This window comes from Myotis nattereri, assembly GCF_964212035.1.
Source record: "Myotis nattereri genome assembly, chromosome: 21".
NCBI lineage: Eukaryota > Metazoa > Chordata > Mammalia > Chiroptera > Vespertilionidae > Myotis > Myotis nattereri.
The window spans coordinates 18,365,477-18,389,753 of NC_138097.1; the positions used below are offsets into that span (position 1 = coordinate 18,365,477).

At 55.1% G+C, this 24,277-nt stretch overlaps 1 protein-coding gene across 2 annotated transcripts in view; it reads right to left on the reverse strand.

Annotated features, from left to right (window-relative positions):
• Positions 1-20,343, reverse strand: part of CYFIP1 (cytoplasmic FMR1 interacting protein 1) — a 29,662-nt gene extending 9,319 nt beyond the window's left edge. The window contains exons 1-19 of one of the 2 annotated variants that reach the window (XM_081114643.1): positions 20,219-20,343; positions 17,178-17,300; positions 16,999-17,088; positions 15,672-15,749; positions 15,358-15,459; positions 14,135-14,316; positions 12,854-12,950; positions 12,622-12,750; positions 12,066-12,170; positions 9,736-9,827; positions 8,916-9,033; positions 8,362-8,484; positions 7,630-7,755; positions 6,843-7,009; positions 4,611-4,758; positions 3,357-3,510; positions 2,276-2,432; positions 1,094-1,190; positions 87-163 (exon numbers count right to left, since the gene is read on the reverse strand). In XM_081114643.1, the coding sequence (XP_080970769.1) occupies positions 87-163; positions 1,094-1,190; positions 2,276-2,432; positions 3,357-3,510; positions 4,611-4,758; positions 6,843-7,009; positions 7,630-7,755; positions 8,362-8,484; positions 8,916-9,033; positions 9,736-9,827; positions 12,066-12,170; positions 12,622-12,750; positions 12,854-12,950; positions 14,135-14,316; positions 15,358-15,459; positions 15,672-15,749; positions 16,999-17,088; positions 17,178-17,294 (2,159 nt within the window). In that variant the 5' untranslated portion in view covers positions 17,295-17,300; positions 20,219-20,343. Of the gene's footprint in view, positions 1-86; positions 164-1,093; positions 1,191-2,275; positions 2,433-3,356; positions 3,511-4,610; positions 4,759-6,842; positions 7,010-7,629; positions 7,756-8,361; positions 8,485-8,915; positions 9,034-9,735; positions 9,828-12,065; positions 12,171-12,621; positions 12,751-12,853; positions 12,951-14,134; positions 14,317-15,357; positions 15,460-15,671; positions 15,750-16,998; positions 17,089-17,177; positions 17,822-20,218 lie in introns of those variants that run through there. The other variant, XM_081114644.1, reaches the window with a different exon arrangement.
• Positions 20,344-24,277: the final 3,934 nt, after the last annotated feature.

Here is a 24,277-nt window from a genome sequence, read left to right on the forward strand (position 1 = left end):
CATTGCTCACAGGCTCTGAATTTTAATGCGAATATCAGATCAAGCTACCCAAGGTGCCTTCCCCAAACCACAGAACACATACTCACCTTCCAGCCATCACCTTATAATATGCAAATATCTGGTCAGCCAACTTGTAAACAAACTGGTCAAAGCACAGGTTCACCTGAAGAAGAATAAAGCAGACGTTACATTTTAATTCCCTGAACGGAGATCAGATAACACCTTCGATAAAGAACATGTGTTATATGCAGGGGGGGGCAAGACTAGGTTCACAGCTGTGAATACACGAAGCACAGAATTTATTGGAGTGACTTCTGTTAGTAAATTATATAGGTTCCAGACGGACAGTCTATCACACATCATCCGTCTATTGTACTGTGGTCCCCGCCCCAAGTCACGTCTCCTTCCATCGCCATTTACCCCCTTTTCCCTGTCCTTCCTGCCCCCACCCTTCTCTCTGGTCATTACAGTGTTGTGTGCGCAGAGTTTATTCTTGTGTTATTATTCTTGTTAACTGTACTATTTTCCGTATGACAACGGTAAACCTGCGTTTGCCACGCCCTGTAGCAACATGGATGGATGTTGAGGGCACTGTGCTAGGTGAAATAAACTGGACAGAGACAAGTACTGTATGGTCTCACGTGTGTAATCTTAACAAACCACACACTCAAATGCGGAAAAGTGAGTGGGGGTTGCCAGAGGCACAGTGGACGGTGGTCAGAAGGTTTGCACTTCCAGTTTTGCGGTAAACACGGCCGGGGATGCAAAGGACGCAAACGGCTACGGAACTGGCAGAGGCTCTTGTTGGGAAGACACACACGAGAGGCCATTGCCGTGTCTGCAGCACAGGCAGCGTGTGCACGTGTCCGCGCTGTCACCACAGGCGAGCTGCCGGGAGGACCGGCTCATCCCCTCCCGCTGCTGCTGTGACGGAGCAGCCGCACAGAGAGGCGCAGACAGAGGGCTGACCCCAATATCGACGTCAAACATCGCTGCTCTGTTTACACCTCATTGTGTTAGAGGGCAGGTTTGCTTCCTCCGACCCCCAGACAAAGGACATGGAAGAACTCGTCCCAGGTGCCTGGGAACTCACCTCTGCCTCGATTTCGTCGTAGAGAAACTGCTTGTTGAACCGGGTGAGGGCGTAGTGGGCGCTGTCGTTGTAAAGGTCCAGGGAGTAGAGGACATACCTGCAGAGGGGAGCGGTCAGCCAGCCTCGCACACGCAGCTTCCCCGGACCGGAGAACTACCCCACTCTGCTCTGCTCTCCTCTCCTCTCCTCTCACGAGGCAAGCCAATCCCTTCAAATGCCAGGCTCGGCTCCTGCGAGGCCCTGAGGGAGCAGCCTGGGCAGCGAACCCACCCCGTGGGCCACGCCCGAGACACAGGCCTCCAGCAGCTGCACCATGTCCCTGATCCCGTTTCAAAGGTTTTTGCCACAAGGATGTGGCATCCTATCCTATTTAATAAAAGGGTAATATGCAAATCGACCGAACGGCGGGATGACTGGTCGCTATGATCTGCACTGACCACCAGGGGGCAGATGGTCAACCCAGGAGCTGCCCACAGCCAGTGGCAGTGGTGGCGGTGCCAGCAAGCAGGCGGTGCCAGACCGCCAGCCAAGGCGGGTGCCAGCAGGGGGCAACTCCCTTCACCCTGCCAGTTTCCCTGCAGAGATGCGACTGGCAGCAGCAGCGGGGGGCGGGGCGGCGAGTGGGCAGTGCCAGGCCGTCCAGGGCGAGTGTGAGCGGGGGCCTAATCGCCCCCCGGTTGCCCCACAGATTGGCCCTGATCGCCGGCCGGGCCTAGGCACGGATTTGTGCGCCGGGCCTCTAAATTTTTTCTTAATAAACACAACAATAAGGACTTTTTATTTTTAACAGTATATTATTTTTGCCTGGCTGGCATGATTCAGTGGCTGAGTGTTGACCTATGAACCAGGAAGTCACAGTTCGATTCCTGGTTCGGGCACACGCCCGGGTTGTGGGCTGGATACCCAGTGGGGGCTGTGCAGGAGGCAGCTGATTGATGATTCTCTCATCATTGATGTCTCTCTCTCTCTCACTCCCTCTCCCAACTTCTATGCAATCAATAAAAACATTAAAAAAAAGGTAAGAAACCTGTCCCTTGTATGACTCTCTCGTCTCTCCCCTAGAATCACGGCATCGAATTAAGCAGCGAGAACAGCCCAGCCCCACCTCCACCTCTCACCTCCCCAAAGCCAACAGAGCCCCCGGTCACCACGAGCAGAGCCCGCAGGGCCCGGGACACTCACTCCATCATGGACGCCTCCTTGGTCTCCAGGATGTGGTCGGTCAGGATCCAGGGCATGGACATCTCGATGGGGAACTGGATGCGCCGGCCCATGGTGAGCTCCAGGAAGAACTCGCGGAACCACAGCTGCGAGAGGTCACAGCACTGCTGCAGGGTCTCTGGGGGTGTGGACGGCAGCGGGTCAGTCTCCGCCAACGGCACAGACTCACAGACAAAAACAGACAGACAGACAGACAGACAGGGCGAGGGCCGTGCACCTGGCGCCAGGTCCTTTGCCATCAGCCCGGAGCCATGCGGGGGTGGTGAGTGGACAGGGTCTCGGGGCCCTCACACTAGGGACGGGACACCTGACTGCAGGCAAGCCCCCTGGGCTGTGCCCGCTCTCACCAGGGAAGGACAGAGGGGCGTCGGGGCTGTGGGTCTGACAGGGACATCGGTGCCTCTCGTGGGCCCTGTGGGCCTCGGGGGCTGCGAGGAAAGTGCTTTTGAAAAGGAGCAGTGAGACCAGGGCGGCCCTGTTTTGCTGGGGAGCCGACGCGGCATTTCCTGCACACTCCGTGGGGTCTAGTTAGTGCAAAAGGACTGTTTTTTATGCTTCTGCCCTGCGATGGAGTGAAAAGCAAAAAGCTCGTTCTTCACTGCAAACCTGCAGCGTCCCAGCCAAGACGGGGCCTCCCGTTGGGAGCACACGGCTGTGACAGGGCAACCAAGGGCCCCCACCGGCGCCCTGGTCCAGGGCCCTGCGTCTCCCCGGGGCAGCTGCCTGAGCCAGGGGACCTGCCCACTGCGCACGTCACTGCCAGAGGGACGTTCGCTGGTCGTGTCAGACCCTGTGCGGCTGAAGGGCCAGCCACGGCCCCACGGCCCTCACCCGTCCACAGGCCATGCCGCTCGGAGGGGCACCCGGCCGGCCATGCGTGAACGGCAGCAGGTGGAGGTGGCTACAGGGTCCCCGCACGTCACCACCTGGTGCGGGTGCGTGCGGGGACCTCAGCGGGACGGTCAGCAGGCGGAAGCGTTCTGGACGGTGTTAGCGGTGTTAGAGCATGCTGGGCCGGGCGCTGGTCAGCAGTGTCTCTTACCGCTGAAATTTATCAAGTGAGTGTAGAAGAAGGACTCTCGATGGAATTTTTCTATGTCCAATATGGTGGGCCCCTCAAGGCTACTTCTCAGGGTTTTCTTGGAGCCACTTTTGTCTGCAATGAGGGACTCTAGCATGGTTCTCACCATGTAAAGCTGCGTTATCCAGTGAAACGTTGGCGGGAGAAAACACACAGGGAGCATTAGTCGCGCCAGATGCTGCTCGGCCCCAGGAGGGCTGCTCCGAGGCCCTGACCTGAGCCGGGCTCCCCGGCTCCGCTAAGGGGTCTGGGCGCCCATCTAGTGGCCGCGGGCTGCTGCGTGGGAGGAAGGACCTGCGAAGGAGCATTCGCCTCCGTGCCCTGAACGTCAGCAAGGGAAACGAACGGTGTCTTACCCCCGAAGGTTAAGAGAGGCGGATAGGTGTAGGACTGCCTCAGAAACGCGTTAACCACATGCACCAGCCTCTCCATGCCCAGAGACTTGAGCTGCCGCAGCAGCTCAGCGGAGCTCAAGGACTCTGCCATGGTGCGCACCAGGTACAGCTAGACACGGACAGACACGGGAGAGGCGGAGAGAGCGTTAGTCACACGACACGCGGAGCGGGGACACACACACGGGACGCAGGGCAGACACCGCGGACGGACCCGGACGGGCTTCCTCCCAGATACCGAGCGTCCCATTCACAGTCAGCAACGTGCTTTGCTGGGGATCCTGGTGACCGGCAGGCAGGGCCGGGCCCCCACGGGAGGAGAAAGCAGAGGGCGGGGGCGGGGGGTGGGGGGGTGGGCGGGCAGGTGTGAGTCAGGAGAAAGCTGCTTGGGGGCCGAACGAGAGGAACAAAGCGATGGTGACTCCATTCCGGGCACAGAAGCTACATTTTTAAATCTCTCCAAGCTGTCTCTTCAGGAATAATACTCTGCAGCACCACGTGAAAATCGTTCCCGTGCCCCAAAACAGCCTCCCAGAAGCAGCGTGAATACAGACGGACGGTCACCCGTATTTTGGACTTGGGCGTTGGGCCGTCAGACTAAGGTCTGCATGCAAGTGAGCGAGCCGGGCAGTCCCTGGGCTGTCACGGGCAGCACTCGGACCCTCGCGGGCCACGGACAGAGGGGCCGGAGAGACACAGGCCAGACGGGATTTGTCCGAGCATAGAGGTGACCGTACTTCACTCCTGACCGCACTTCCCGACCCCCCGCTCAGGGTTGGCCCTCTTGGGGGACAGGCAGAGACGGGGGACCAGGGACGAGAACCTGCGTACTGGAGGGTCCCACGGCGCGGCGAGGCACTTTAATGTCGAAGCCGCTTTTGGGGTCCTTCTCGCCCCTCAGGGCTGGGTCGTTGAAGGGCTCGTGCCCCGTCTCCCAGTCGCACACAGTCTTCCTGATGGCCTGCAGGACACTAAACACGGCACGAGCGCTGACGCCGTGGGGCCACTGGTCACCACAGCATCTCAGCGACGCTCACCCAGCTCAACAGGGGATTTTAAAAATAGATTGTTGCCCGGCTCAGTGGCTCTGTGGTTGAGTGTCAACCATGAACCAGAGGTCACGGTTCTATTCCTGATCAGGGCACATGCCCAGGCTGTGCGCTCCATCCCCAGTGTGAGGCGTGCAGGAGGCAGCCAATGGGTGTTTCTCTCTCTCTCCCCCTTCCTCTCTCTCTAAAACCAATAAAAACATATATATAAAAACCGTAATATGCAAATAGACTGAATGGTGTACTAACTGAACAACCAGTCACTATGATACGCACTGACCACCAGGGGGCGCGCGCAGAACATGATGGGCATTGGCCGCGGCCGGATGGTGGAGCAGGTGAGTGGGGGCGCCAGACCAACTGTCATCGGGACAAGCCTCTTGTGGTTACTGAAAATTCTTTGCTACCGCACGCCACCTCCTGCCCGCTGCTCGCACCCGCTGCTGGTGCCTGGCGCTGGCCCCATAGCCTGGCGCTGTTCGTGGGTGCCAGCGGCGACTGCCAGCCCTGATCATCCCTCAGGGGTTCTCCGCCTATCCCTGCTCCTGAGGGGCGACTGGGACCAGCAGCCGCCTCTCGCACCCACTGCCGGCGGCGGCCCGCTCACACCCAGTGCTAGCATTGGCCCCAGTCGCTCCACACCATCACCGGGTACGAGTGGGGCCGGTGCCAGGGGCGCATGGGAGCGGCAGCGGCAGGAGCGGGGCTGCTGGCAGACAGGGGACAGGGGGCCGGGGGCCGTGGCGGGAGGGGTGGGCATGGCGCAGAGGATGGGATGAGACCTGCCCCTGTGCCAACCATAGCTTTGTGGCCATAGTTCCTTTAAAGGCGCATGAATTCACGCACTGGGCCCCTAGTCTGTAATAACAAAATCATAATATGCATATCGACCAAATGGCCCAACAGCAGAACGACCATCCGGAGGACCAAAGTATGACATGCATTGGCACCAGGCCAGTCAAGGTGGGTGCGATGCGATTGGTCAGGGGGCTGCCATTGCCCCATGATCGCCCAGCAGTGGGAGGCCCAGGCCACCGGTGAGCAGGGTGATGAATTGGGGAGGGGCTCCGCGATCACCCCAAAGAGGGAGGCCCAGGCAACCCTCTGAGGGGCAATCAATGTGGGGAGGGGGAGGAGGAGGGGAGCCTCAACTGATCAGCCCAGACAGGGAGGCCCAGGGCACCAGCTGGCGGATCGATCAATGTAGGGGGGGCTCCGCGATCACCCCAGAGAGGGAGGCCCAGGGCACCAGCTGGCGGATCGATCAATGTAGGGGGGGCTCCGCGATCACCCCAGAGAGGGAGGCCCAGGGCACCAGCTGGCGGATCGATCAATGTAGGGGGGGCTCCGCGATCGCCCCAAAGAGGGAGGCCCAGGGCACCAGCTGGCGGATCGATCAATGTAGGGGGGGCTCCGCGATCGCCCCAAAGAGGGAGGCCCAGGGCACCAGCTGGCGGATCGATCAATGTAGGGGGGGCTCCGCGATCGCCCCAAAGAGGGAGGCCCAGGGCACCAGCTGGCGGATCGATCAATGTAGGGGGGGCTCCGCGATCGCCCAGAGAGGGAGGCCCAGGGCACCAGCTGGCGGATCGATCAATGTAGGGGGGGCTCCGCGATCGCCCCAAAGAGGGAGGCCCAGGGCACCAGCTGGCGGATCGATCAATGTAGGGGGGGCTCCGCGATCGCCCCAAAGAGGGAGGCCCAGGGCACCAGCTGGCGGATCGATCAATGTAGGGGGGGCTCCGCGATCGCCCAGAGAGGGAGGCCCAGGGCACCCTCTGTGGGGTGGTGGATAGGGGGGCTCCGCGGAACAAGGGAACTGGGGAATGAGGGTTTGTGGCTGCGGACGCGGGCAGCGTCAGGGCAAGGCGGGTGCGGGCGGGGGCGGGGGTGGGGCTGCGAAGGCCTGCCTTGCACCAATTGTGTGCACGGGGCCTCGTGTATGTACAGAAGAGGAAACACTGACTGCAGCAGCCCTCCGATCCCGCCCGAGCGCGGGCGCTGACCTCTGGACGACGTTCTTCTTCTTCTTGATGGCCTGCCGCAGCGGCTCCCGCAGCGTGACCTGGGAGAAGTCCTGCAGGGCGGCGTAGACCGTGTGCCGGATGGCATGGTTGAACACGCTCTCCATCCGGCCCATCAGCACCTGCAGGCCCTTGATCATGGCGATCACCTGCGGGGACACGGGCTCTGGGGTGGCGGCCGATGCACACGGCCGGCCTCTCCCCACCACTGGGCTCTGCTCGGGTTTGTTCCGTGGCTGTGCTGCTTTTCAAACAGATGAGGAAAGTCTATTTGCTAATGACAAAAAGAAATGCTGCCCCAGCCGGTGTGGCTAGTTGTTTGGAGCATCATCCCATACACAAGATCGTGGGTTCGATTCCCACTCAGGATTGGTGATTCCTGGTCGATGTTCCTCTCTCTCTCCCTCTCCCTTCCTCTCTCTCAATCAATAGAAACACATTAAAAAAAAAGACAGGAAGCTGTAAGTGAAATGAAATCCCACGGCAGAGCCTGGGATCGGGGCTCCCAGGGGGGCAGAGGGAGGGGCTCCTGGCTCTCAGGTGCCAGGTGACTTCCTGTCCCCCTGGACCTGCCCCAGGGGAGGTGTCGGCAGAGATCAGTACCCACGGCCTATTTTATTCTGTTTCGACAACTGCGACAGATGCAAAAGGGCTGCCCCACAGAGAAGCAATGACAAATGTAGGTGGTTTATTCCCGTTTTCCTCTCCTTTGAAAAGGGAGCCCACATGAGCCGGTGGCGATGGAGGCAGAAACCACAGACAGACGCACCTCCACGAGGGCGAACTTCTCCTCGCTGGTGTAGTTGTAGCGCGTGGCGCGCTCGTACTCCTCAGCGTTGTCGGGGCAGTCCTTGTTGGAGTACTTGTCCGTCGGGTGCACGAGTTTCCACGAATACTAGTCAGAGAGACAGGGAAAAACAGACTGCAGTGCTCGGCTGCCGGTCGTGTAGGAGGCAGACAGACAGCGGCAGCGGGAAGGACAGGCAGACAGACACGGGCAGGGGGAAGGACAGGCAGACAGACACGGGCAGCGGGAAGGACAGGCAGACAGACACAGGCAGCGGGAAGGATAAGCCAGGTATGGAAGGTCACCGGGGTGGGAAGCAATGGGCAGGATTGGGGCCTATAAGGGGCGGCTGTTCGATGTTTCACTGTCACATCGATGTCTCTCTCTCTCCCTTCCTCTCTCTGAAATCAATAAAAATATATTTTTAAAAATATCGTAATGTTACAATTTAAAGGCTATCAATGCCAACAGATGAGGCCATTGATTTGTAACTCAGGTGCCTGAAACGTATGTTGAATTGTCTTCCATTTAAATTGACATATAACCTTATTTCTAGGCCCCCAAATAAAAAGCCAATTTGTTCTTGATCCAAGAACCAAAGTTAATGCAAAAAAAATATCATTGAGTCCATATCTTGATGAGTCTGGGGGGCGGTGGGGAGGGGAGGACGCTTTCCAGGTTCCCGCCTCCTGGCAAGCGAGCGAGGGCGCCTACCACTTCCATCACGTGCGCGCTCCACTGGGACAGCAGCTGCAGGCCCTGCAGCGCCAGGTCGAACAGCTTCCGGTACTCGGCGTCTGTCTTCTGGGCCTCCTGGCGGCCGGAGCCTGTGACAACCTGGAGCATCAAGGAGCATCGAGAAGTCGTCCCACAAGTAGAAATCTGGCCGAGTCTCCCCCGTCCCATCAAACCCGCTCTAGGAACCCACCCCAAGGGCCCTGGCCCAGAAATGTGACACATTGGGGCACACGACCCATCAGGCCCTGGCCAGCACCACTAATGGTTAGCGCCTCAGCCTGAGCACTGAAGGGTCCAGGGCCCTTACCCGCTGTCCCAACCCCTTCAGTCTGCAGTTCGCTGAGGAAAAGGCACCTGCTACACCCACGGCCCACGGCCCTCCTGGCCGCTCTCTCAATCTGGGATCTCGTGTGTGACCCCAGGGCCGTGCGCCCTGCAGGACTGTGAGTGATGAACCTAGTTTTCTCTAAGCTGCGAGGCTGAGGTGGGTCCTGCATTCACAGTAAGGCCCCCAGGGCTGGCCTGCCGACCTCGCTGTTGCTGTAGCGCGCCAGCTCGGAGATGAAGCGCATGTGGTCCTCTCGGATCTGGATCATCTGCTCACAGATGTTGTACTGGGGGCTGCTGCTGGAAGACGTGCACGTCCACCTGGCGGGAGGGGAGCGGGTCACCGGAGGGTCGCCTGCTCCTTTTTAAAAAGTCACCGTAATTTCTCCTTCGTCACCAAACTGCTTCCTGACGGCGATGCCAAGTGCAGCACAGGGAATACAGCCAGTCACGCTGTGCTAACTGCGTGTGGTGCCAGGTGGGTGCTGGACATACCAGGGGGACCCCTTTGTGAAGTATATGACTAGGTCACCACCATGCTGCACCCCGGAAAACAATGCAAAGTCATGCTGAATGTCAACTGTGACGGAAAGATCAAATTAGCCCTGGCCAGTGTGCATCAATGGTCAGAGCATCGGCCTGCATACCAAACGGTTGTGGGTTCAATTCCTGGTCAAGGGTACGTACTTAGGTTGTAGGTTAAAGCCCAGGTCCGACTGGGGAGCATTTGAGAGGTAACCAATTGATGTGTCCCACATAGGTCTCTCTCTCTCTCTCTCTCTCTCTCTCTCTCTCTCTCTCTTTCTACCTCTCCCTCCATCCGTCGCTGCAATGGAAAACATATCCTGTCTCGGTTGTGGGTTTGATCCTCAGTTGGTGTATGTAGGGGAGGCAGCCAATAGATGTTCTTTGCTCACGTTGATGTTTCTGTCTCTCTCTCCCTCTCTCTTAAAAAACACAAAACACAAAACAACGACAATAGGAACATCTCAGAACATCCTATTGGGCAGCTCACGGTCGTACCGAGATTTGTTTTCCTCGTAGTGGGCGCTGGTCTTGATGTATCTTGCGAGTTCTATCTGCATGTCACCGAACAGTGGGACCACCTGGAGCTGCTGTAGTCAAAGAAAAAAATAGGGTCAGCATGTATGTTCAGTGACCAAACGTATAATTACGTGAGTGAATAGTCATTGGTTACTGTTGGTTAACAGCATTCTCTGCAAACCATTTAGTGCAAAAAAGTGGTGAACACTTTTTGTTCTACATTCACTTCAAGAATAAAATACAAGTACCAACATTCATGAAATCATTTTAAATATGGAGATTAATCTGACTTTGGTTAGATCTATGGTCATAAAAAATTCAACTGCATTTCTAATACTAGCAACAACTAGAAAATGAAAATTTAAAGAATTTGCAAAAGCACCCAAAAATAAAAAAATTATGTATGAATACATTAAACAAAATATAGACAATACCTCTAAGCAAAAATACTACCAAAAATTCCGGAGAACATTTTAAAGTTTTAAGTGAATGGAGAAATATATCAGGTTCACGTATTGGAAGACTTGGTAATTTAACAAAGTCCATTCTCCCTAAATGAATCTATACATGCAATGGAATCCCAAACAATATTCCAAGAGGAAGGTGTTTTACGAGTGGTGAGCATGTGTGGCGATCACAAGCCAGTTCTAAAATGCATTTTGAAAGGTGAAGGGATGATACGCACGACAGTCTTGAAGAACATAACTGAAGACTTCCTGGTGAGCAGACCTACTCTACTGGGAAGCCACAGCCACTAGGACTGTGTGGCCTTGGAGCATGGATGGAGACCAGTGGGGCAGGACAGAGGACCTAAGACAGAGCCACAGACAGACATCTGGTTTATGACCCACGAAACACAGAACAATGTGGGAAAAGATGGTCTCTGCAATGAAAGGACAGGTCAGCTAGATATCCATATGGAGAAAAAAAATCCAAGAATGTCAACCCCTAGCCCTGGCCAGTGTGGCTCAGTTGGTCGACCGTGGTTCCATGCACAAAAGGGTCGCAGGTTCGATTCCCAGCAAGGCACATGCCTGGGTTGCAGGCTCGATCCCCAGTAGGGGGTGATCTGGAGGCAGCCAGTCGATGATTCTCTCTCATCATTGATGTTTCTATCTCTCTCTCCCTCTCCCTTCTTCTCTCTCTAAAATCAATAAAGATATTAAAAGAATCACAGTGAACCCTATCTGGTTTGGCTCAGTGGATAGAGCATCGGCCTGTGTACTGAATGGTCCCAGGTTTGATTCCAGTCAAGGCACTGGGTTGCGGGCTTGATCCCCAGTAGGGGGCCTGCAGGATGCAGCCGATCCATGATTCACTCTCATCATTGATGTTTCTATCACTCCCTTCTCCCTTCCTCTCTGAAATCAATAAACATATATTATTAAAAAAAAAAAAAAGAATCACAAAGAGAGAGAGAGAGAGAGAGGGAGAGAGAAGAATGCCAACCCCTACCTCACGCCATACAGAGATCAGTTCTAAGGGAAACTATAGGTCTAGATGGAAAAGGAGCGGTGTTGCGTCCAAAAGCTAACACATGAACCTGCTGTATGGAAACATTCCCTAGAGTAGACATTAAAGATGGACACATTGGATTACAATAAAATGAAGAACCTCTATTTATCAAACGACACCGTTAGAAACGTGAAAGGAGAGCCACGGAGGGGAATGGCTGCATTTTGGGGCACACGCACCTAGAATACGTGCAGAAACAACCGAACAGGGAAAACCAAGAAATGTCAAGTGACGTTTCATGAAGCACACAAAGGGCTAAGGCATCGAGGGCCAACGAGCGCAATGACACGCCCAACCTTCAGATGGCGCCCCTTCCAAAGGGGTCGGCGAGGAAGTGGAACAAGGGGAACGCTCACTCACTGCAAAGCAGCGCAGGCCCATGGAAAACTGTTAGGCTGTATCTACAAACACTGAAAACCTTTATGCTCATGACTCCAATCCCATCCCTGGGTTCACGTCCAACAGAAACGTGCAGATGTCCCTAAATCTGAGCAGTCCCGTTCGTACCAGTGAGAACCCAGAAACCACCACATGCCCATCGCGACAGAATGGATCAACAGACGCTGGTGTGACCATCCGATGGCGACCCCACGAGGAAGCTTAAGGACTGCCGCTGCGGGCACCCACAGGGACAAGTGTAACTGAGTGACCAGGCAGACAAAGGACGCAAGGCATGGTCCCCTTCATTTGAGACCACAGCCCAGCAGGGCCTGTGTGGGGAGGCAGTGAGGGCGCAGGCACAATGTCCCCGGACCCGTCACGGTCACACGTCTATGGAAATGTCACTCACTCACCTTGAAAAACTTGTCGATTTTGGACAAGTTTATTCTTTTCTTGGCGTCTAGTTTATAGATGTTGCTGACACTCCCATCCATCAAGTACAGACCAAATCCCATGACCTGAAAAAGCACAAAGTGGCACAGAAAGCTCAGACCCACAAGGTCAATTGCCCACAAGCGCCTACAGAAATGACACTTCACTCTTTCTCCAGAAAAGGCATTTTAGCCCTGGCCGAGTGATTGAGCGTCGACCTAGGAACCAGGAGGTCACGGTTCCATTCCCGGTCAGGGCACACGCCCAGGTTGCAGGCTCCATCCCCAGTGGGGGGCGTGCAGGAGGCAGCATCAATGGTCCTCTCTCATCATTGATGTTTCTCTCTCTCTCTCCCTCTCCCTTCCTCTCTGAAATCAATCAATATATATATATATATATATATATATTTTTTTTTTTTAAAAAAGGTTGACGAAAGGATCGCAGACAAAGCACAGCCTGTTGGCCAGATCCTGGCTGTCCCACCCTCCTGTGTCTCTCCCTCCGTGGGGCCCTCAACAGCCGTCCCCACCCGCGTACTTTGAGAAGCATGTGTTTCTCGCTGGGCGTCAAGTACATCCTGTTCTCGTAGTAATCCACGCACAGGTTCACGATGTCCGCTAGGAGCTCTTCGTAGCCAGAGATGACTTCAAGCTGTTGCTGCAGAGACTGGAAGAGGGGAGCCCCATGCCACCACCTGCTCCAGGTCCTCTGTCCCCTGGAGCCCCAGCCACACACCCCACCAGCCAGAGCAGGAGGGCGCGAGCCTCACCTGTGTGATCTTGTTGTGGTTGGCCAGGAACATGGACAGGTTCTGCGACTCCTGGATGGACTGCGGGTCTGCCATTTTCCGTAGAAACTGAGCAGCCCTTTGTAGGCAGGAAAAAAAGAAAACAGGTCATCAACTAACAGGCTTCATGATTTAAAAAAAGAAGAAGAGCCCAGCGTGGGCGGCTCCGTGGTTGAGGGTGGACCCATGAACCCGGAGGTCATGGTTGGATTCCGGGTCAGGGCACATGCCCGGGTTGTGGGCTACATTCCCCAGTCGGGGGCGTGCAGGAGGCAGCAGATCGATGATGCACCCCATCTGATGTCAATTTCATTTTAAAGACACAGCAGCAGACGTATGATTTCAGAGGCAACGCAACTACAGCCCATTCACATGCAAAGTGAAAACTCTTCCAATTAATTTTCTAGCTTGGATTCCTCGTGTGGCAAGAGGCAGCATCAGCCAGCATCTTGTCACCTGGTTCTAAGCAGTCATGCCTTCAGCAGGACTGGGGACAGGCTCTAGAGAAAGTGTCCGTAGACAGCTGGCTCTGCCCTGACCGCCCACCCCCCTCCCTGCCACCAGCCACCCACACAGTGTTCCAGAAGCACACGCCACGCCATGCCCGCCTTTTCCAATTATCTTCTCCGCATTCAAAGAGAAAACCGGCCCCGAGGAGAGCGGGTCTGGGAAACCAGGAAGCTCCACGGGACCTCACTGCAGCATTCCACCGGGCCAGCTCCGCCCACTGCTGGGACACCATCCCCTGACCGGGCCATCCTGAGCAGAGTGACGAGGGGTGGCACCTCAGGCTGCAGATCCCACCTGCCCCTCACCAAGACGCTCACGGAGCCCAACGCCCGTGCAGTGACCCCAAGGCTCTGTGAGGAGGAAATGGTCTTTGTGCTTCTGCCACCCAAGGGTGCTGAGCGCTCAACAAACATGTGAGTCAAGGGCACATACCTACCTTGGTTCCAGGCATAATCCCTGGCCCAGGTCAGGGAGCATGCAGGAGGCAACCAGTCGATGTGTCTCTCTCACATCCACGTTTCTCTCTCTCCCCTCTCCCTTTCACTCTCTCTCTAAAAATCAATGGAAAAAGAGACTCAGGCGAAGATTAACAAGCAACAAAATCAAAACAGGCCTGGGCCTGGCCAGTACCCACCACCAGCAGCTGCAGTGACCTCTGCACACCCGGAGGCACACCCACTGTGTGCAGGAAGCACAGCGCACCAGGTACTCCCAGGCGCTCTCCAGGGGGCTCAGGCGCAGCGCTAGGCTCACCTCTTGTAGGCCGAGTGGTCGTTCTTCACGCTGCACTTCATGTTCTTCAGCTCGTCCAGCACCGCGAACATGTTGATGAACTTGCCCAGCGTGACCAGGTAGGCCTCCGACACGAAGTCCTTCCTCCGTTCCGCGTGGCACAGGCGCCGCACCTCTCCACAAAAACGCTCGATGGCATTTCTCTGAGCACGGAAAGAGGGGGTCAGGAAAGTCGCTGCCAACGCAGGGACAGCTCCACGTCTGGCTTTCACTGCAGTGTCCAGACCCACCCACCCTGGAGGCGTGCTCAGTGGTTAGCGCGTTGGCCTGCATACTGGAGGGCCGTGGGTTCCATTCCTGGTCAAGGGCATGTACCTGGGTTACAGGTTCAAAACCCACCCCCAGTTGGGACCCGTGTGGGAGTCAACCCATCGATGTGTCTCTCTCACATCAACGTTTCTCTCTCTTTCTTCCCACCCCCTCCCTTCCACTCTCTCTAAAAATAAATGAGAAAGATATCCTCGGGTGAAGATTAACCAAAAAATTAAAATTAAAAAAATAAAGTCCTCTCCCTGCGGCCACTTTTCCTAACCAAGGAGCCAGAAGGAGCTTAGGTGAGGACCACCTGAGCAAGCATGAGGGTGAGTCTGAGAAAGAAAACACCCGAAAAACGGGATGAATATAAAGTATAAATTGGCAGAAAGACAAAAGTACTTGGAACTGAGAAAGCAGTCCTTATACCCTAGTCGATTTGGCTCCGTGGATAGAACATAGGCCTGCGTGCTAAAGGGTCCCAGATTCGATTCCCAGTCAGGGCACAGGCCCAGGTTGCATGCTTGATCGCCAGTGTGGGGCAAGCAGGAGGCAGCCGATCAATGATTCTGTCTCATCATTGGTTTCTTTCTCCCTCTCCCTCTCTCTCTCAAATCAATAAAAATATATTTTAAAAATTAGTAAGTAAATAAAATACAGAATTCTGCATCCCTCTCACAAAACGAAAAATAAATAATGCAGTCTCTGTGAAGAAAACACAAATTGGCTCTCAAGGAGAGAAGGGAAACAAAAGTGTTTATTCTGAAAGAGCAGGCAACGCTTTCACCTGTCCGAGGCTTAGTTCCCTTTTGTCTCTGAAGCATCTGTTTGCTTTAACTCACACGCAGGTGCTGTACTGAGTTCCTGGGGACAGTGACAGCGGCACTGTCCTAACCTCTGCACCAAACCCTAGGACCATTCTGCTGTCCTACCTGGAAGTACATAAAATTCATCAGTTTTGTGACCTCAGGCTCAAGGACCTCCACGGTTTTCTCATAAATTTCCACTCTGTTAGGCTGCTCATTACATTTCACCTGGGAATAAACAGGTATGGCATCAAGAAAGGCTTCAACCAGCGAGAAATGAGGGAGGGAAGGCGCTGCTAGCACTGGGGGTCCCTGACTTCTGATGGGTAGAATTCCGGTGGGGCTGGGCGGGGCTGTGCAGGTTGGGGTGTGGCCTTGCTGAGCTGGGCGGAGGTAATGAGGGGCGCGGCCTGGCTGGGTGGGGCAGAACAGCAGGGTACCTGTGGGATGGCCCGAGAGCAGCTCCTCCAGGTATACAGCATGACGGCGTACCCCTGGCCCTCTTCCAGCATCTCATTCTGCAAGGGGGCGCATGGCAAACGTCAGGCATGCAGGGGAGCATCCCTAGCAAAGGAGATGCCACATCGCTCACAACTACAGGGATCACCTATCCCGACTGCCTTTGACAGACAAGCACCAGGGCCTGCCTGCTGAGTGAGAGACAGCTGTGAGGAGGCTGGTGTCACTGATGCAGTGGTGCGGCCATGACGACCACACCGCTCCTCCCATACACCCAAAGGTCACGGGTTCTATTCCCAGTCAGGGCACATACCCACGTTGTGCGTTGGCTCCCCAGCCAGGGAGTCTAAGAGAGGCAGTCCATCAATGTGACTCTCTCATCTCTCTCTCTCTCTCTCTCTCAAAATCAATGAATATGTCATCATGTGAGGATAAAAAAAAGTTACATTGTGGACATTTACAAAATGTGAAGTCATAAAATACACAATTTTAACAATGCACTTCATTTACACCATCTGTATCGCAAGGGGGTGCGTGTGTGCAGGTACGTGAGAGGGAGAGAAAATGGGCTTCCTCAGAATTCCCTCTGGGCTGTCGATGATAAATTTTCAGAAAGATCAGGTATCTATACTAATAAAAGGGTATATGCTAATTAGACCAGGAGACCTTCCGGACATAGCCATTGTGGTGGGGCCAAGGCAGAGGCACTTAGCGGCAATCAGGCCAGGAGGTGGGGGGCAGTTGGGGGCGAGCAGGCCAGCCTGGGAGGGCAGTTGGGAGCTATGAGTCCAGCCTGGGAGGGCAGTTGGGGGCCATGAGTCCAGCAGGGGAGGGGGGGGCCGGGGGGGGGGCGGGGGGGAGGAGTTGGGGGCAATAAGGCCGGCAAGGGGGGCCGTTGGGGGTTAGAAGGCCGGCAAGGGGTGCAGTTGGGGGCGAGCAGGCTGACAGGCAGAGTGGTTAGGGGCGATTGGGCAGGCAGGCGAGCAGTTAGGAACCAGCAGTTCCGGATTGTGATAGGGATGCCTGGCAGTCAGACATCTCCTGAGGGGTCCAAGATTGGAAAGGGTGCAGGCAGGGCTGAGGAACATCCCCCCCCACACACACACACAAACTTTGTGCACCAGGTCACTAGGTGTTTTATAACAAGAAAAACAAAGGCTTTTTAAAAAACGAACAAGGCATTTCATTCACTCTTCTCTCCTTCCTCAGCAGGCACCCTTTCAGGATGACAGAAAAGAGGGGACACCTGCCACTCGGATGTGCCATTACCCCAGTTGAAAATTAATACACGGGGGGTGGGGGGATTACCATGCCAGAATGGACAGTTGCTTGTTCAATGTATCTTGCAATACCGGTGACAAATGCATTTCTGTCTTCAAAGTTAGTGTTGAAATTTGGCTGAAAGGAAGAGAAAGCCCATCACATGGAGGCCCGCATCTCAGGAGGGCGGCGTCACAGGCGGTCTGCGTGCGGCCACCGGCACCCACCTGGTAGAGCAGGGAGGATGGCGGGGGCTCAATGCAGGGCTGCTGGTCGGGCAGAGGCAGCTCTTCCAGGAGGTCCACGTTGGACAGCGCGTCCTCCAGTGTCACCTGGGCCGCCATCCTGGCCTAGAACACAACACGAAGCAACCTGTGCCGTGTGGAAGGAAGGGCAGGGCACCTGCCTCTCCTGGTCAGGGCTCACCAGCAAGGGCATCACCAGGCAGCCTTGCTGGCCTCCAGGCGTGTCCGATGCCGGCACATGGGTCACCTCACACGGTGTCACTTCCTGGCCCCCTTCCCACCTTGGGCCACTGTCTTTAGAGGGCTCTTTGGTGGGAGGGTCGGAGATTCCTGTAAGCAGGTTACACACGAGGACTGCTAGCCCAGGGTCAACCGACAGCCACTGCTAAGATGCGGGTTGGGGTGAAGGCGCCACAGGGAGGGGACTGTCAGCAGAGCACAGCCCCAAGGCTGCGCGGAGCAGCACAGACGTAAAGCTGGATGTTATCTCAACACGGGTGCCATCTCCAGGGGACGGGACTCGGCACCTGCAGCCTGCCTCCCGCTGAATGCTTCTCTGGCCCGAACGGGACCCCGGGAGCAGCTGTTTATGGCGCCTTACTGACGTGGCTGTGACTGACCGGATCCCTGGCCACTGGCAGTGCTAAGTGTGGATGCATCTAACCAGAGGCTTCTCAGCACACCAAGCAGACACGAGACAGAAAGGAGAAGGAAGCCCGCAGGAGCAGGAACCTGCAACCATTCTCGTCACTGAGGGCGAATCAGCAGGAGCCAGGCAAGGAACCCAGCGGGACCACGGGGACCTCACCGGCATTCACAGAACACTCCTGCCAGCTGCCGATCAGCTCCGCACGCTTCCCACTTAAAATGTAGCAAATAATTTTCAATCTACCTGGTATTTTGTGGGGAAAATACAGCGTTTTTCCTTTCATTACCAACTTCCTCCTCTCATCACAGCTTCCTGTTCCACACACGGCGCAGTGAGAGCAGCGCCCGAGGACCGGCCAATGCCCCGCAGAGCCCGCGGAGCCCAGTGTGCACGCACGGAACCTCCAAGCGGGCAGCCTCCTGGGTCACAGGTCGACGCTCAACCAGTGAGCCACACCGACCTGCCGGGCGCTCTCTAGGACACACCTCACCTGGCGGTCCCATTTCAGAGATGAGCACCTGCCCACCCACCCCCCAGCATGCGGCCTGGGCAGTCCTGACGTCTCTAGAAGCTGGTGTGGTGAAGCCAGGTCAGAAGCCAGGACAGAGACAGTCACACAGTGAGAGGGCAGAGGGAACCCGGGCCCACAGGGGATCCCACAAATGGGTGCGCCCGGATGGTGCCTGAGCAAGCCCGGTGCCTTCCAAGAATACGCCATCGTGGAAAGATCTCCAAGATCTTGGAGTGAGCCAGGATGACCAAGTGAAAAGGCACGACGACATACGCACTATAACCTCGTTACCAAAATAACACACAAAAATAAAACTACTAGTATGTGTGTGCACAGAACAGGCATGATGGCACTACTGGAGGAATTTTGCTGAGGTTCTGTACTGTTTACATTTTCTGATGAGCTGGAGTTCTGACATTTTTCTCATGGCTTAAAAATAGGATTTGAATCTTTTAGGTTGCAACCTAGAGATACACTTTTCAGACCTGTATGTCTGTACCCCTCAGCGGCAAAATGGAAGAGTCCTAATGCATGGTGCTCGGTGAACTAAGCCAGACCTAAGACCAACTAGGACATTCAAAACTGTAGGAATGGGGAACAGCTCAGCGGCTGCGGGAGGTAGAAACGGGGGAGGGGGTGCCTACGAAGCGACAGCAGGAAGGAACTTGGGGTGATGGCGCTGTTCTGCATTTTGATGTTGGGCTAGTCACAAGACTACACATTTGTCAAAACTCGCTGAAATGTGCACCCAAAAGTGAGTTTGACTGTATGTAAATTTTTTTAATTCAAATAAACACACACACACACACAAAACACTTGGGGGTGAATTTGCTTCAGGGAGCGGTCTGTCGGCACAAACAGATGCGTGAGCTCAGGAAGCGTTTCCCCCCGAAACTCCCGGTCAGTCTCGGCGTGACCGGAGCTGAGGCCGGCACCCCCTCACCCGCCCAGCCCCGGGGGAGAGCTGGACTCCCGCTAACGCAGACCGGCCCGGGGCCACGTGACTGAGGACAGGCTCTTTCTCTGGGCGCCGTCGGTGCCCGCAGATCTGCTCTCCGCACCGAAACCACCAGCGACCTGCGGACACGGGCCCCTCCGCGGGCCGCGCGCCTGGACGGGACCGCGCTGCTCCGGGGGCGACGAGAGGCCCAGACCAGCGCCCTGAGCTCCAGTACCGGCGGCTCCAATCACGGGTCCACCAGGCAGTGGCCCTAGGAAATGGGCCAGACACGCCACCGGGCTCGCGAGGCCGCAGCGAGGCTCTGTGCGGGGCCCCGGGCCTGCCCGCTGGAAAGCAACCGCCGCCGAGTCTCGGTCGCCCCCCCGACGCCCGGGTCCTGCTGTTCCGGGGGGGACCCGCCCCGCGGCCCGCGCCCTTTGGACAACGCGGGACAGGAGGCCCGGACGCCATTCGGCCTACAGAACGCTCCCAAGCCCGTTTCCCAGTCGCTCTCCACTTGTCTCCCTCTCCCCGCCCCCGCCCCGCGAGCGCCGCGCGCACCCCGGGCTCACTCCGAACCCCGCACAACTGTGCGTGCGGCGCGGCACCTCGACAAAGCCCAGGTCACCCCGGAGCCCGCCCCGCGCTTCCGCTGGGCCGGACCCGCCCTCTGCCCTCCGGGTGCGAGCTGCCCGCTCCCTTCTCCCCAACAATCGCCGCGACACGCGGACATCCCCTCCCCGCGGGAGCTCCGCCGCGCGCGGCCGCGCGATCGCGGGACCCAGGGCGGGTCCCCGAGGCCGTGCGGCGGGGGAGGCCGCGTCGCCCGAGGCCAAGTCCTGGCCGCCGGCGGGGCGCCTGTCCCAGTTCCGAGGGCGGCCAGGAACCGCAGGGCCGCGAGGCGGGCCGGCATCGGCGCTAACCTGGGTCCGCGGCGGCGGCGGCGGCTGGGGGGTCCCGGGCGGGCCTGGGAGTTTCCAGCCGGAGTGAGTCACTCGGGCGCGCCGGGAATGCGCCAGGAAACACCCGCCTCCGCCTCATGCTCCCTGGGCGGGGGCTCTGCCGGCTCGGCCCCTTCCTCCTGGCGCTCCTCCCTCCCGCCCAGCGCCGCGCCCTGCGCCCGGCCTGGAAGGGAACGCGCTCCGCTCCCATTGGCGAAAGTGCTCCGGGGAAGGATGCAGGTCTAGGGGCCGCCCCGTGACCCGAGCCTAAACGGGGTCCGGGAGGTGCGTGTGACGAGCTCGGAAGGGACTTTGGAGGACCCCGAGAGAGCGCACACCTGCGTGCCACGGCCACAGGCGGTCGGCGGCGGGTACTTGGATCGACCAGTCCCCGTCGCCAGAGACGCACACGGTCCCTGCAGTGATCACCCAGCTCCAACCACCCGCCTCTGAGCCGTGACGCGCGTGGCCAGGCTTGTGGGAGTGGCTGAGAGAGGAAAGCCTGACTGTGAACCAGACACAAAAAACTCTCAGATGCCCAGGAAGCTACACATCAAGTGAAAGGCCGAGTGGAGTGAGGGCGTCGAATCAAAAGTTCCGGGACTAAGAGGTGCTCCCCCTCCCCCCACCTTACTGCCTCATCAGTGCAGAACAGTTAGCACAAATTCTCTCACCCAGGACATGAAATAGCTTTCTGTAAATATTACAAGCCACACCAAAAGGCAAAAAACAGTTTGCAGGGACAGAGCAAGCATTAGAACCACACTCGGATACCGCAGGCATATTCGAATGATCAGATCCCAAAATTTTTTAAACTAATGTTCAAGTACTCTATTTCTTTTAAGTTCGCAAAGGAGGAAGGCAGGAGGCCCACATGGCTCCTGCACGCAAAGATGGGGAGTCACAGGTTTTTAAGGGACTCCAGGCAGGCTTTTTCTGGGCGGATAATTCTCTGGGCAGGTCCGGATTCTGGGAAACTCCAGAGGGGAGAGATAATGGTCTAAGCAAGTGGAATGTCCATTGTGAAGTGTCCCAAAGTTCAGTTCCCAGGAGAGTGGGTATCGATTCAATTATTTGATCAGACCTAACATTTTCCATATTTGGTTATAAGTCATTTGACCCTAAAAGTGAAGGTTTGTTTGTGAGGGAAAATTCACAAATATGTGGAACTAAAAATCACACTCTTAAACAACCAATGAGTCAAAGGAAAAAAAAGGAAATTACAAAGTACCTTGAAACAAGTGAAAATGAAAATACGACATCTCAAAACTTAGAAGAGCTCTCTCCCTCTCCCCCTTCCTCTCTACAACAATTTAAAAAAAAGCAAGTCCCCCTTTGGGACAGTCTCAGGAGGGGTTACTGTCGCTGAGTATCTGATCTTGCTTTGTCAGCCTGCCCAGCCCAAGTTTCCTTCACTCTTGGGAGCCCCAACTATTCATCTGTTCACTCTTCCTTCTTCCTTTCTTTTTTCTCCTTCCTTTCCCCTGTCCATCTTTCCTTCCCTCTGTCCATCTACAGCTCCCAGCCTGCACAGGAGCCCTGGCCCCAGCCTGCGCGTGCGCGTGCGCCTGCGCCTTCCCACCACTAGAGGGCACGCCAGCTCTCCTAGCATTTGCTGTCTCATCATTGCTTAGCAACGCGGGTGGGGTCACTGTTTTCGAGAGCGACGCTGGTTTCCCACGCAGGCGCAGTGGCAGGGCCCTGCCACCGCCATGATTGACACAATCAGTATCCTGTAGGCGGACGTAGGAGGCCGCCATTATGGAGGCATTCCGTACTAGAGGGGCTGTCATTATTGAGGGTACCACGAGACGCATGGTTATCATGAGAACGTGCTAGTACCGCGAGACACAGTGAGATAAAAAAGAGCGAATTAGGGGGGCCAGAGTGAATATCTGCAGGACTCTGACTGTGGTGGAGCGACGGTTCAGGAGTCAGTGACCATGAACATGGTTAGCGACTCAGATGCCTAAACTATCGCGGACAGCTCAATGATCAGGTCCGTGGTGGCAGACTGATTGTATTTCAGCAGCATCAAACTGAGTCGCCCCTTCCAGTATCTTAGTAAATTCCAATATTGCGTCCTATTTTTTCCAGTTACTTCTGTGAAATTAGGTTATTATTACTGAGTACTTTTTTCTGATAGTAAATTAGTTGTAAACACATTTTTTTCCGAATAAAAAATTCCAGTTAATACTTTGGTGTTGAAACAGTTTATATATATGTGTGTGTGTGTATATATATATATATATAGAGAGAGAGAGAGAGAGAGAGAGAGAGAAAATATATGTTTTTATTATTTCAGAGAGGAAGGGGGAGAGAGATAGAAACATCAATGATGAGAGAGAATCATCCATAGGCTGCCTCCTGCAGGCCCCTACTGGTGGCCTAACCTGCAATCCAGGCATGTGTCTGTGACCGGAATCAAACCTGGGACCCTTCAGTCCATAGGACTGATGCTCTATCCACTGAGCCAAACCAGTAAGGGCAATATGACAGTGCTTTTGGAACGTGTTCTTGCAACTCAAAGAGTTCTGCTTGATACCTATGCCTGTCTGTTTGAGACTGAAAGATAAAATAATCCTGTAGAAATGTGCTAAGAACAAGCATCTCTTATGTTGTGACTTATTAGAATGTAAAGATAGAGCAGACTTATGCAATTATGTTGTAGGATAAACGCTTTTATTTCGCTTCAAGTAAGTTACTGATTATACTGTATAGGTCCATGGGACGATATATACTTACTACACTAGACCTCGAAGGAAGTTGTCAACCCATTATTGAGCAAAACGATACTCTGCTGCCATCCTGTGGCCATTAAAGGAACAACAGCATACACTACCTGCTTTCAGACTGAAAGCCTTCTGTACTGCTGCATTGGAAGAATTTTTTTTTTTTAAGGTGGTAACAAAAGGAGCCTCTAAGAGATTAAACTGACCAAGGGCTCCAGCCGACTCAATGTATACCATTGAGTCTGGCCTTGCAATTAAGTAACTTCAAATCCGTATTTTCCACTGATGATGGAAGTCGGCATGGAGTGTAGACAATCACACAAACATGCCTTTCTTCAAATAAAGAGGGCACAGGTCCTACACAGCGTGCAGTGACAGTACACAGCGTGTGGGGTCGGCCTTGTTCTGGCAGAGCTTGCCTTGTAGAAAGTTCTTCCTTGCCTGTTGTGTTTTCCTGCACAAGAGATTCACGGAGAATTGCTCCTCTGCTCAAACCCATCCCACACACTGTCATCAGCATCCTCTCTCTCCACATACACCTTGTCACATCCCTCCTTAATAGAGTATTTTCTTTTCCTAGTAAATTAGTTGTAAACACATGTTTTTTTTTTCTGAGTAAAAGATTCTAGTTAATAGTTTAGATAAAGAAGAGATATACTCTGGTTTTATAGAATAAACGGTTTTATTTATCCTTCAAGTAAGTTACTGATTATACTGTACACGTCTCTGCATCTATGTACTTATTACACAAACCACAAAAGATTGTCAGCCAATTCTTGTGCAAAAACGATCCTCTGCTACCATCTTGTGGACATTCAAGGAATAACACCTTGCGCTTCTGTCCATGGTGCTGAAATACCAACGATTGCCGTTTGACCAAGACAAAAAATTGGACCGAGAAAAAACAAGCAAAAACAAGACTCCCCCCCACCCCCCAAATATCGAGGCTGTCCAGCGCGGCAATCACTTCGTCTCTGGATGGACTGAAGTCACGGGTCTAGATTTAGCACCGCTTTCCGACACAGCCCAGAAAGGAAGGCGTTGGCTGCTGCATTGACATGGGAAACCTTTGCGTTCACGATGTCATTCCGAAAACTAGAGGCTGCCGTTACTGAGGTGACCAGTACCTTGGAGTCCACCGTCTTGTAACCCGAATTAAGCTATTATTATAGTGCGCTGAAGGCTGGAGTCCATTACTGAGTCCGTCCGTATGGCGGTGCGTCCGTGACCGAGGCGGCCCGTACGGGGCAGGTGGCGTTCACTGAGGCAGCCAGCAGGCTGCAGCGGAGTATAGTGAAGCAGCGAGTAT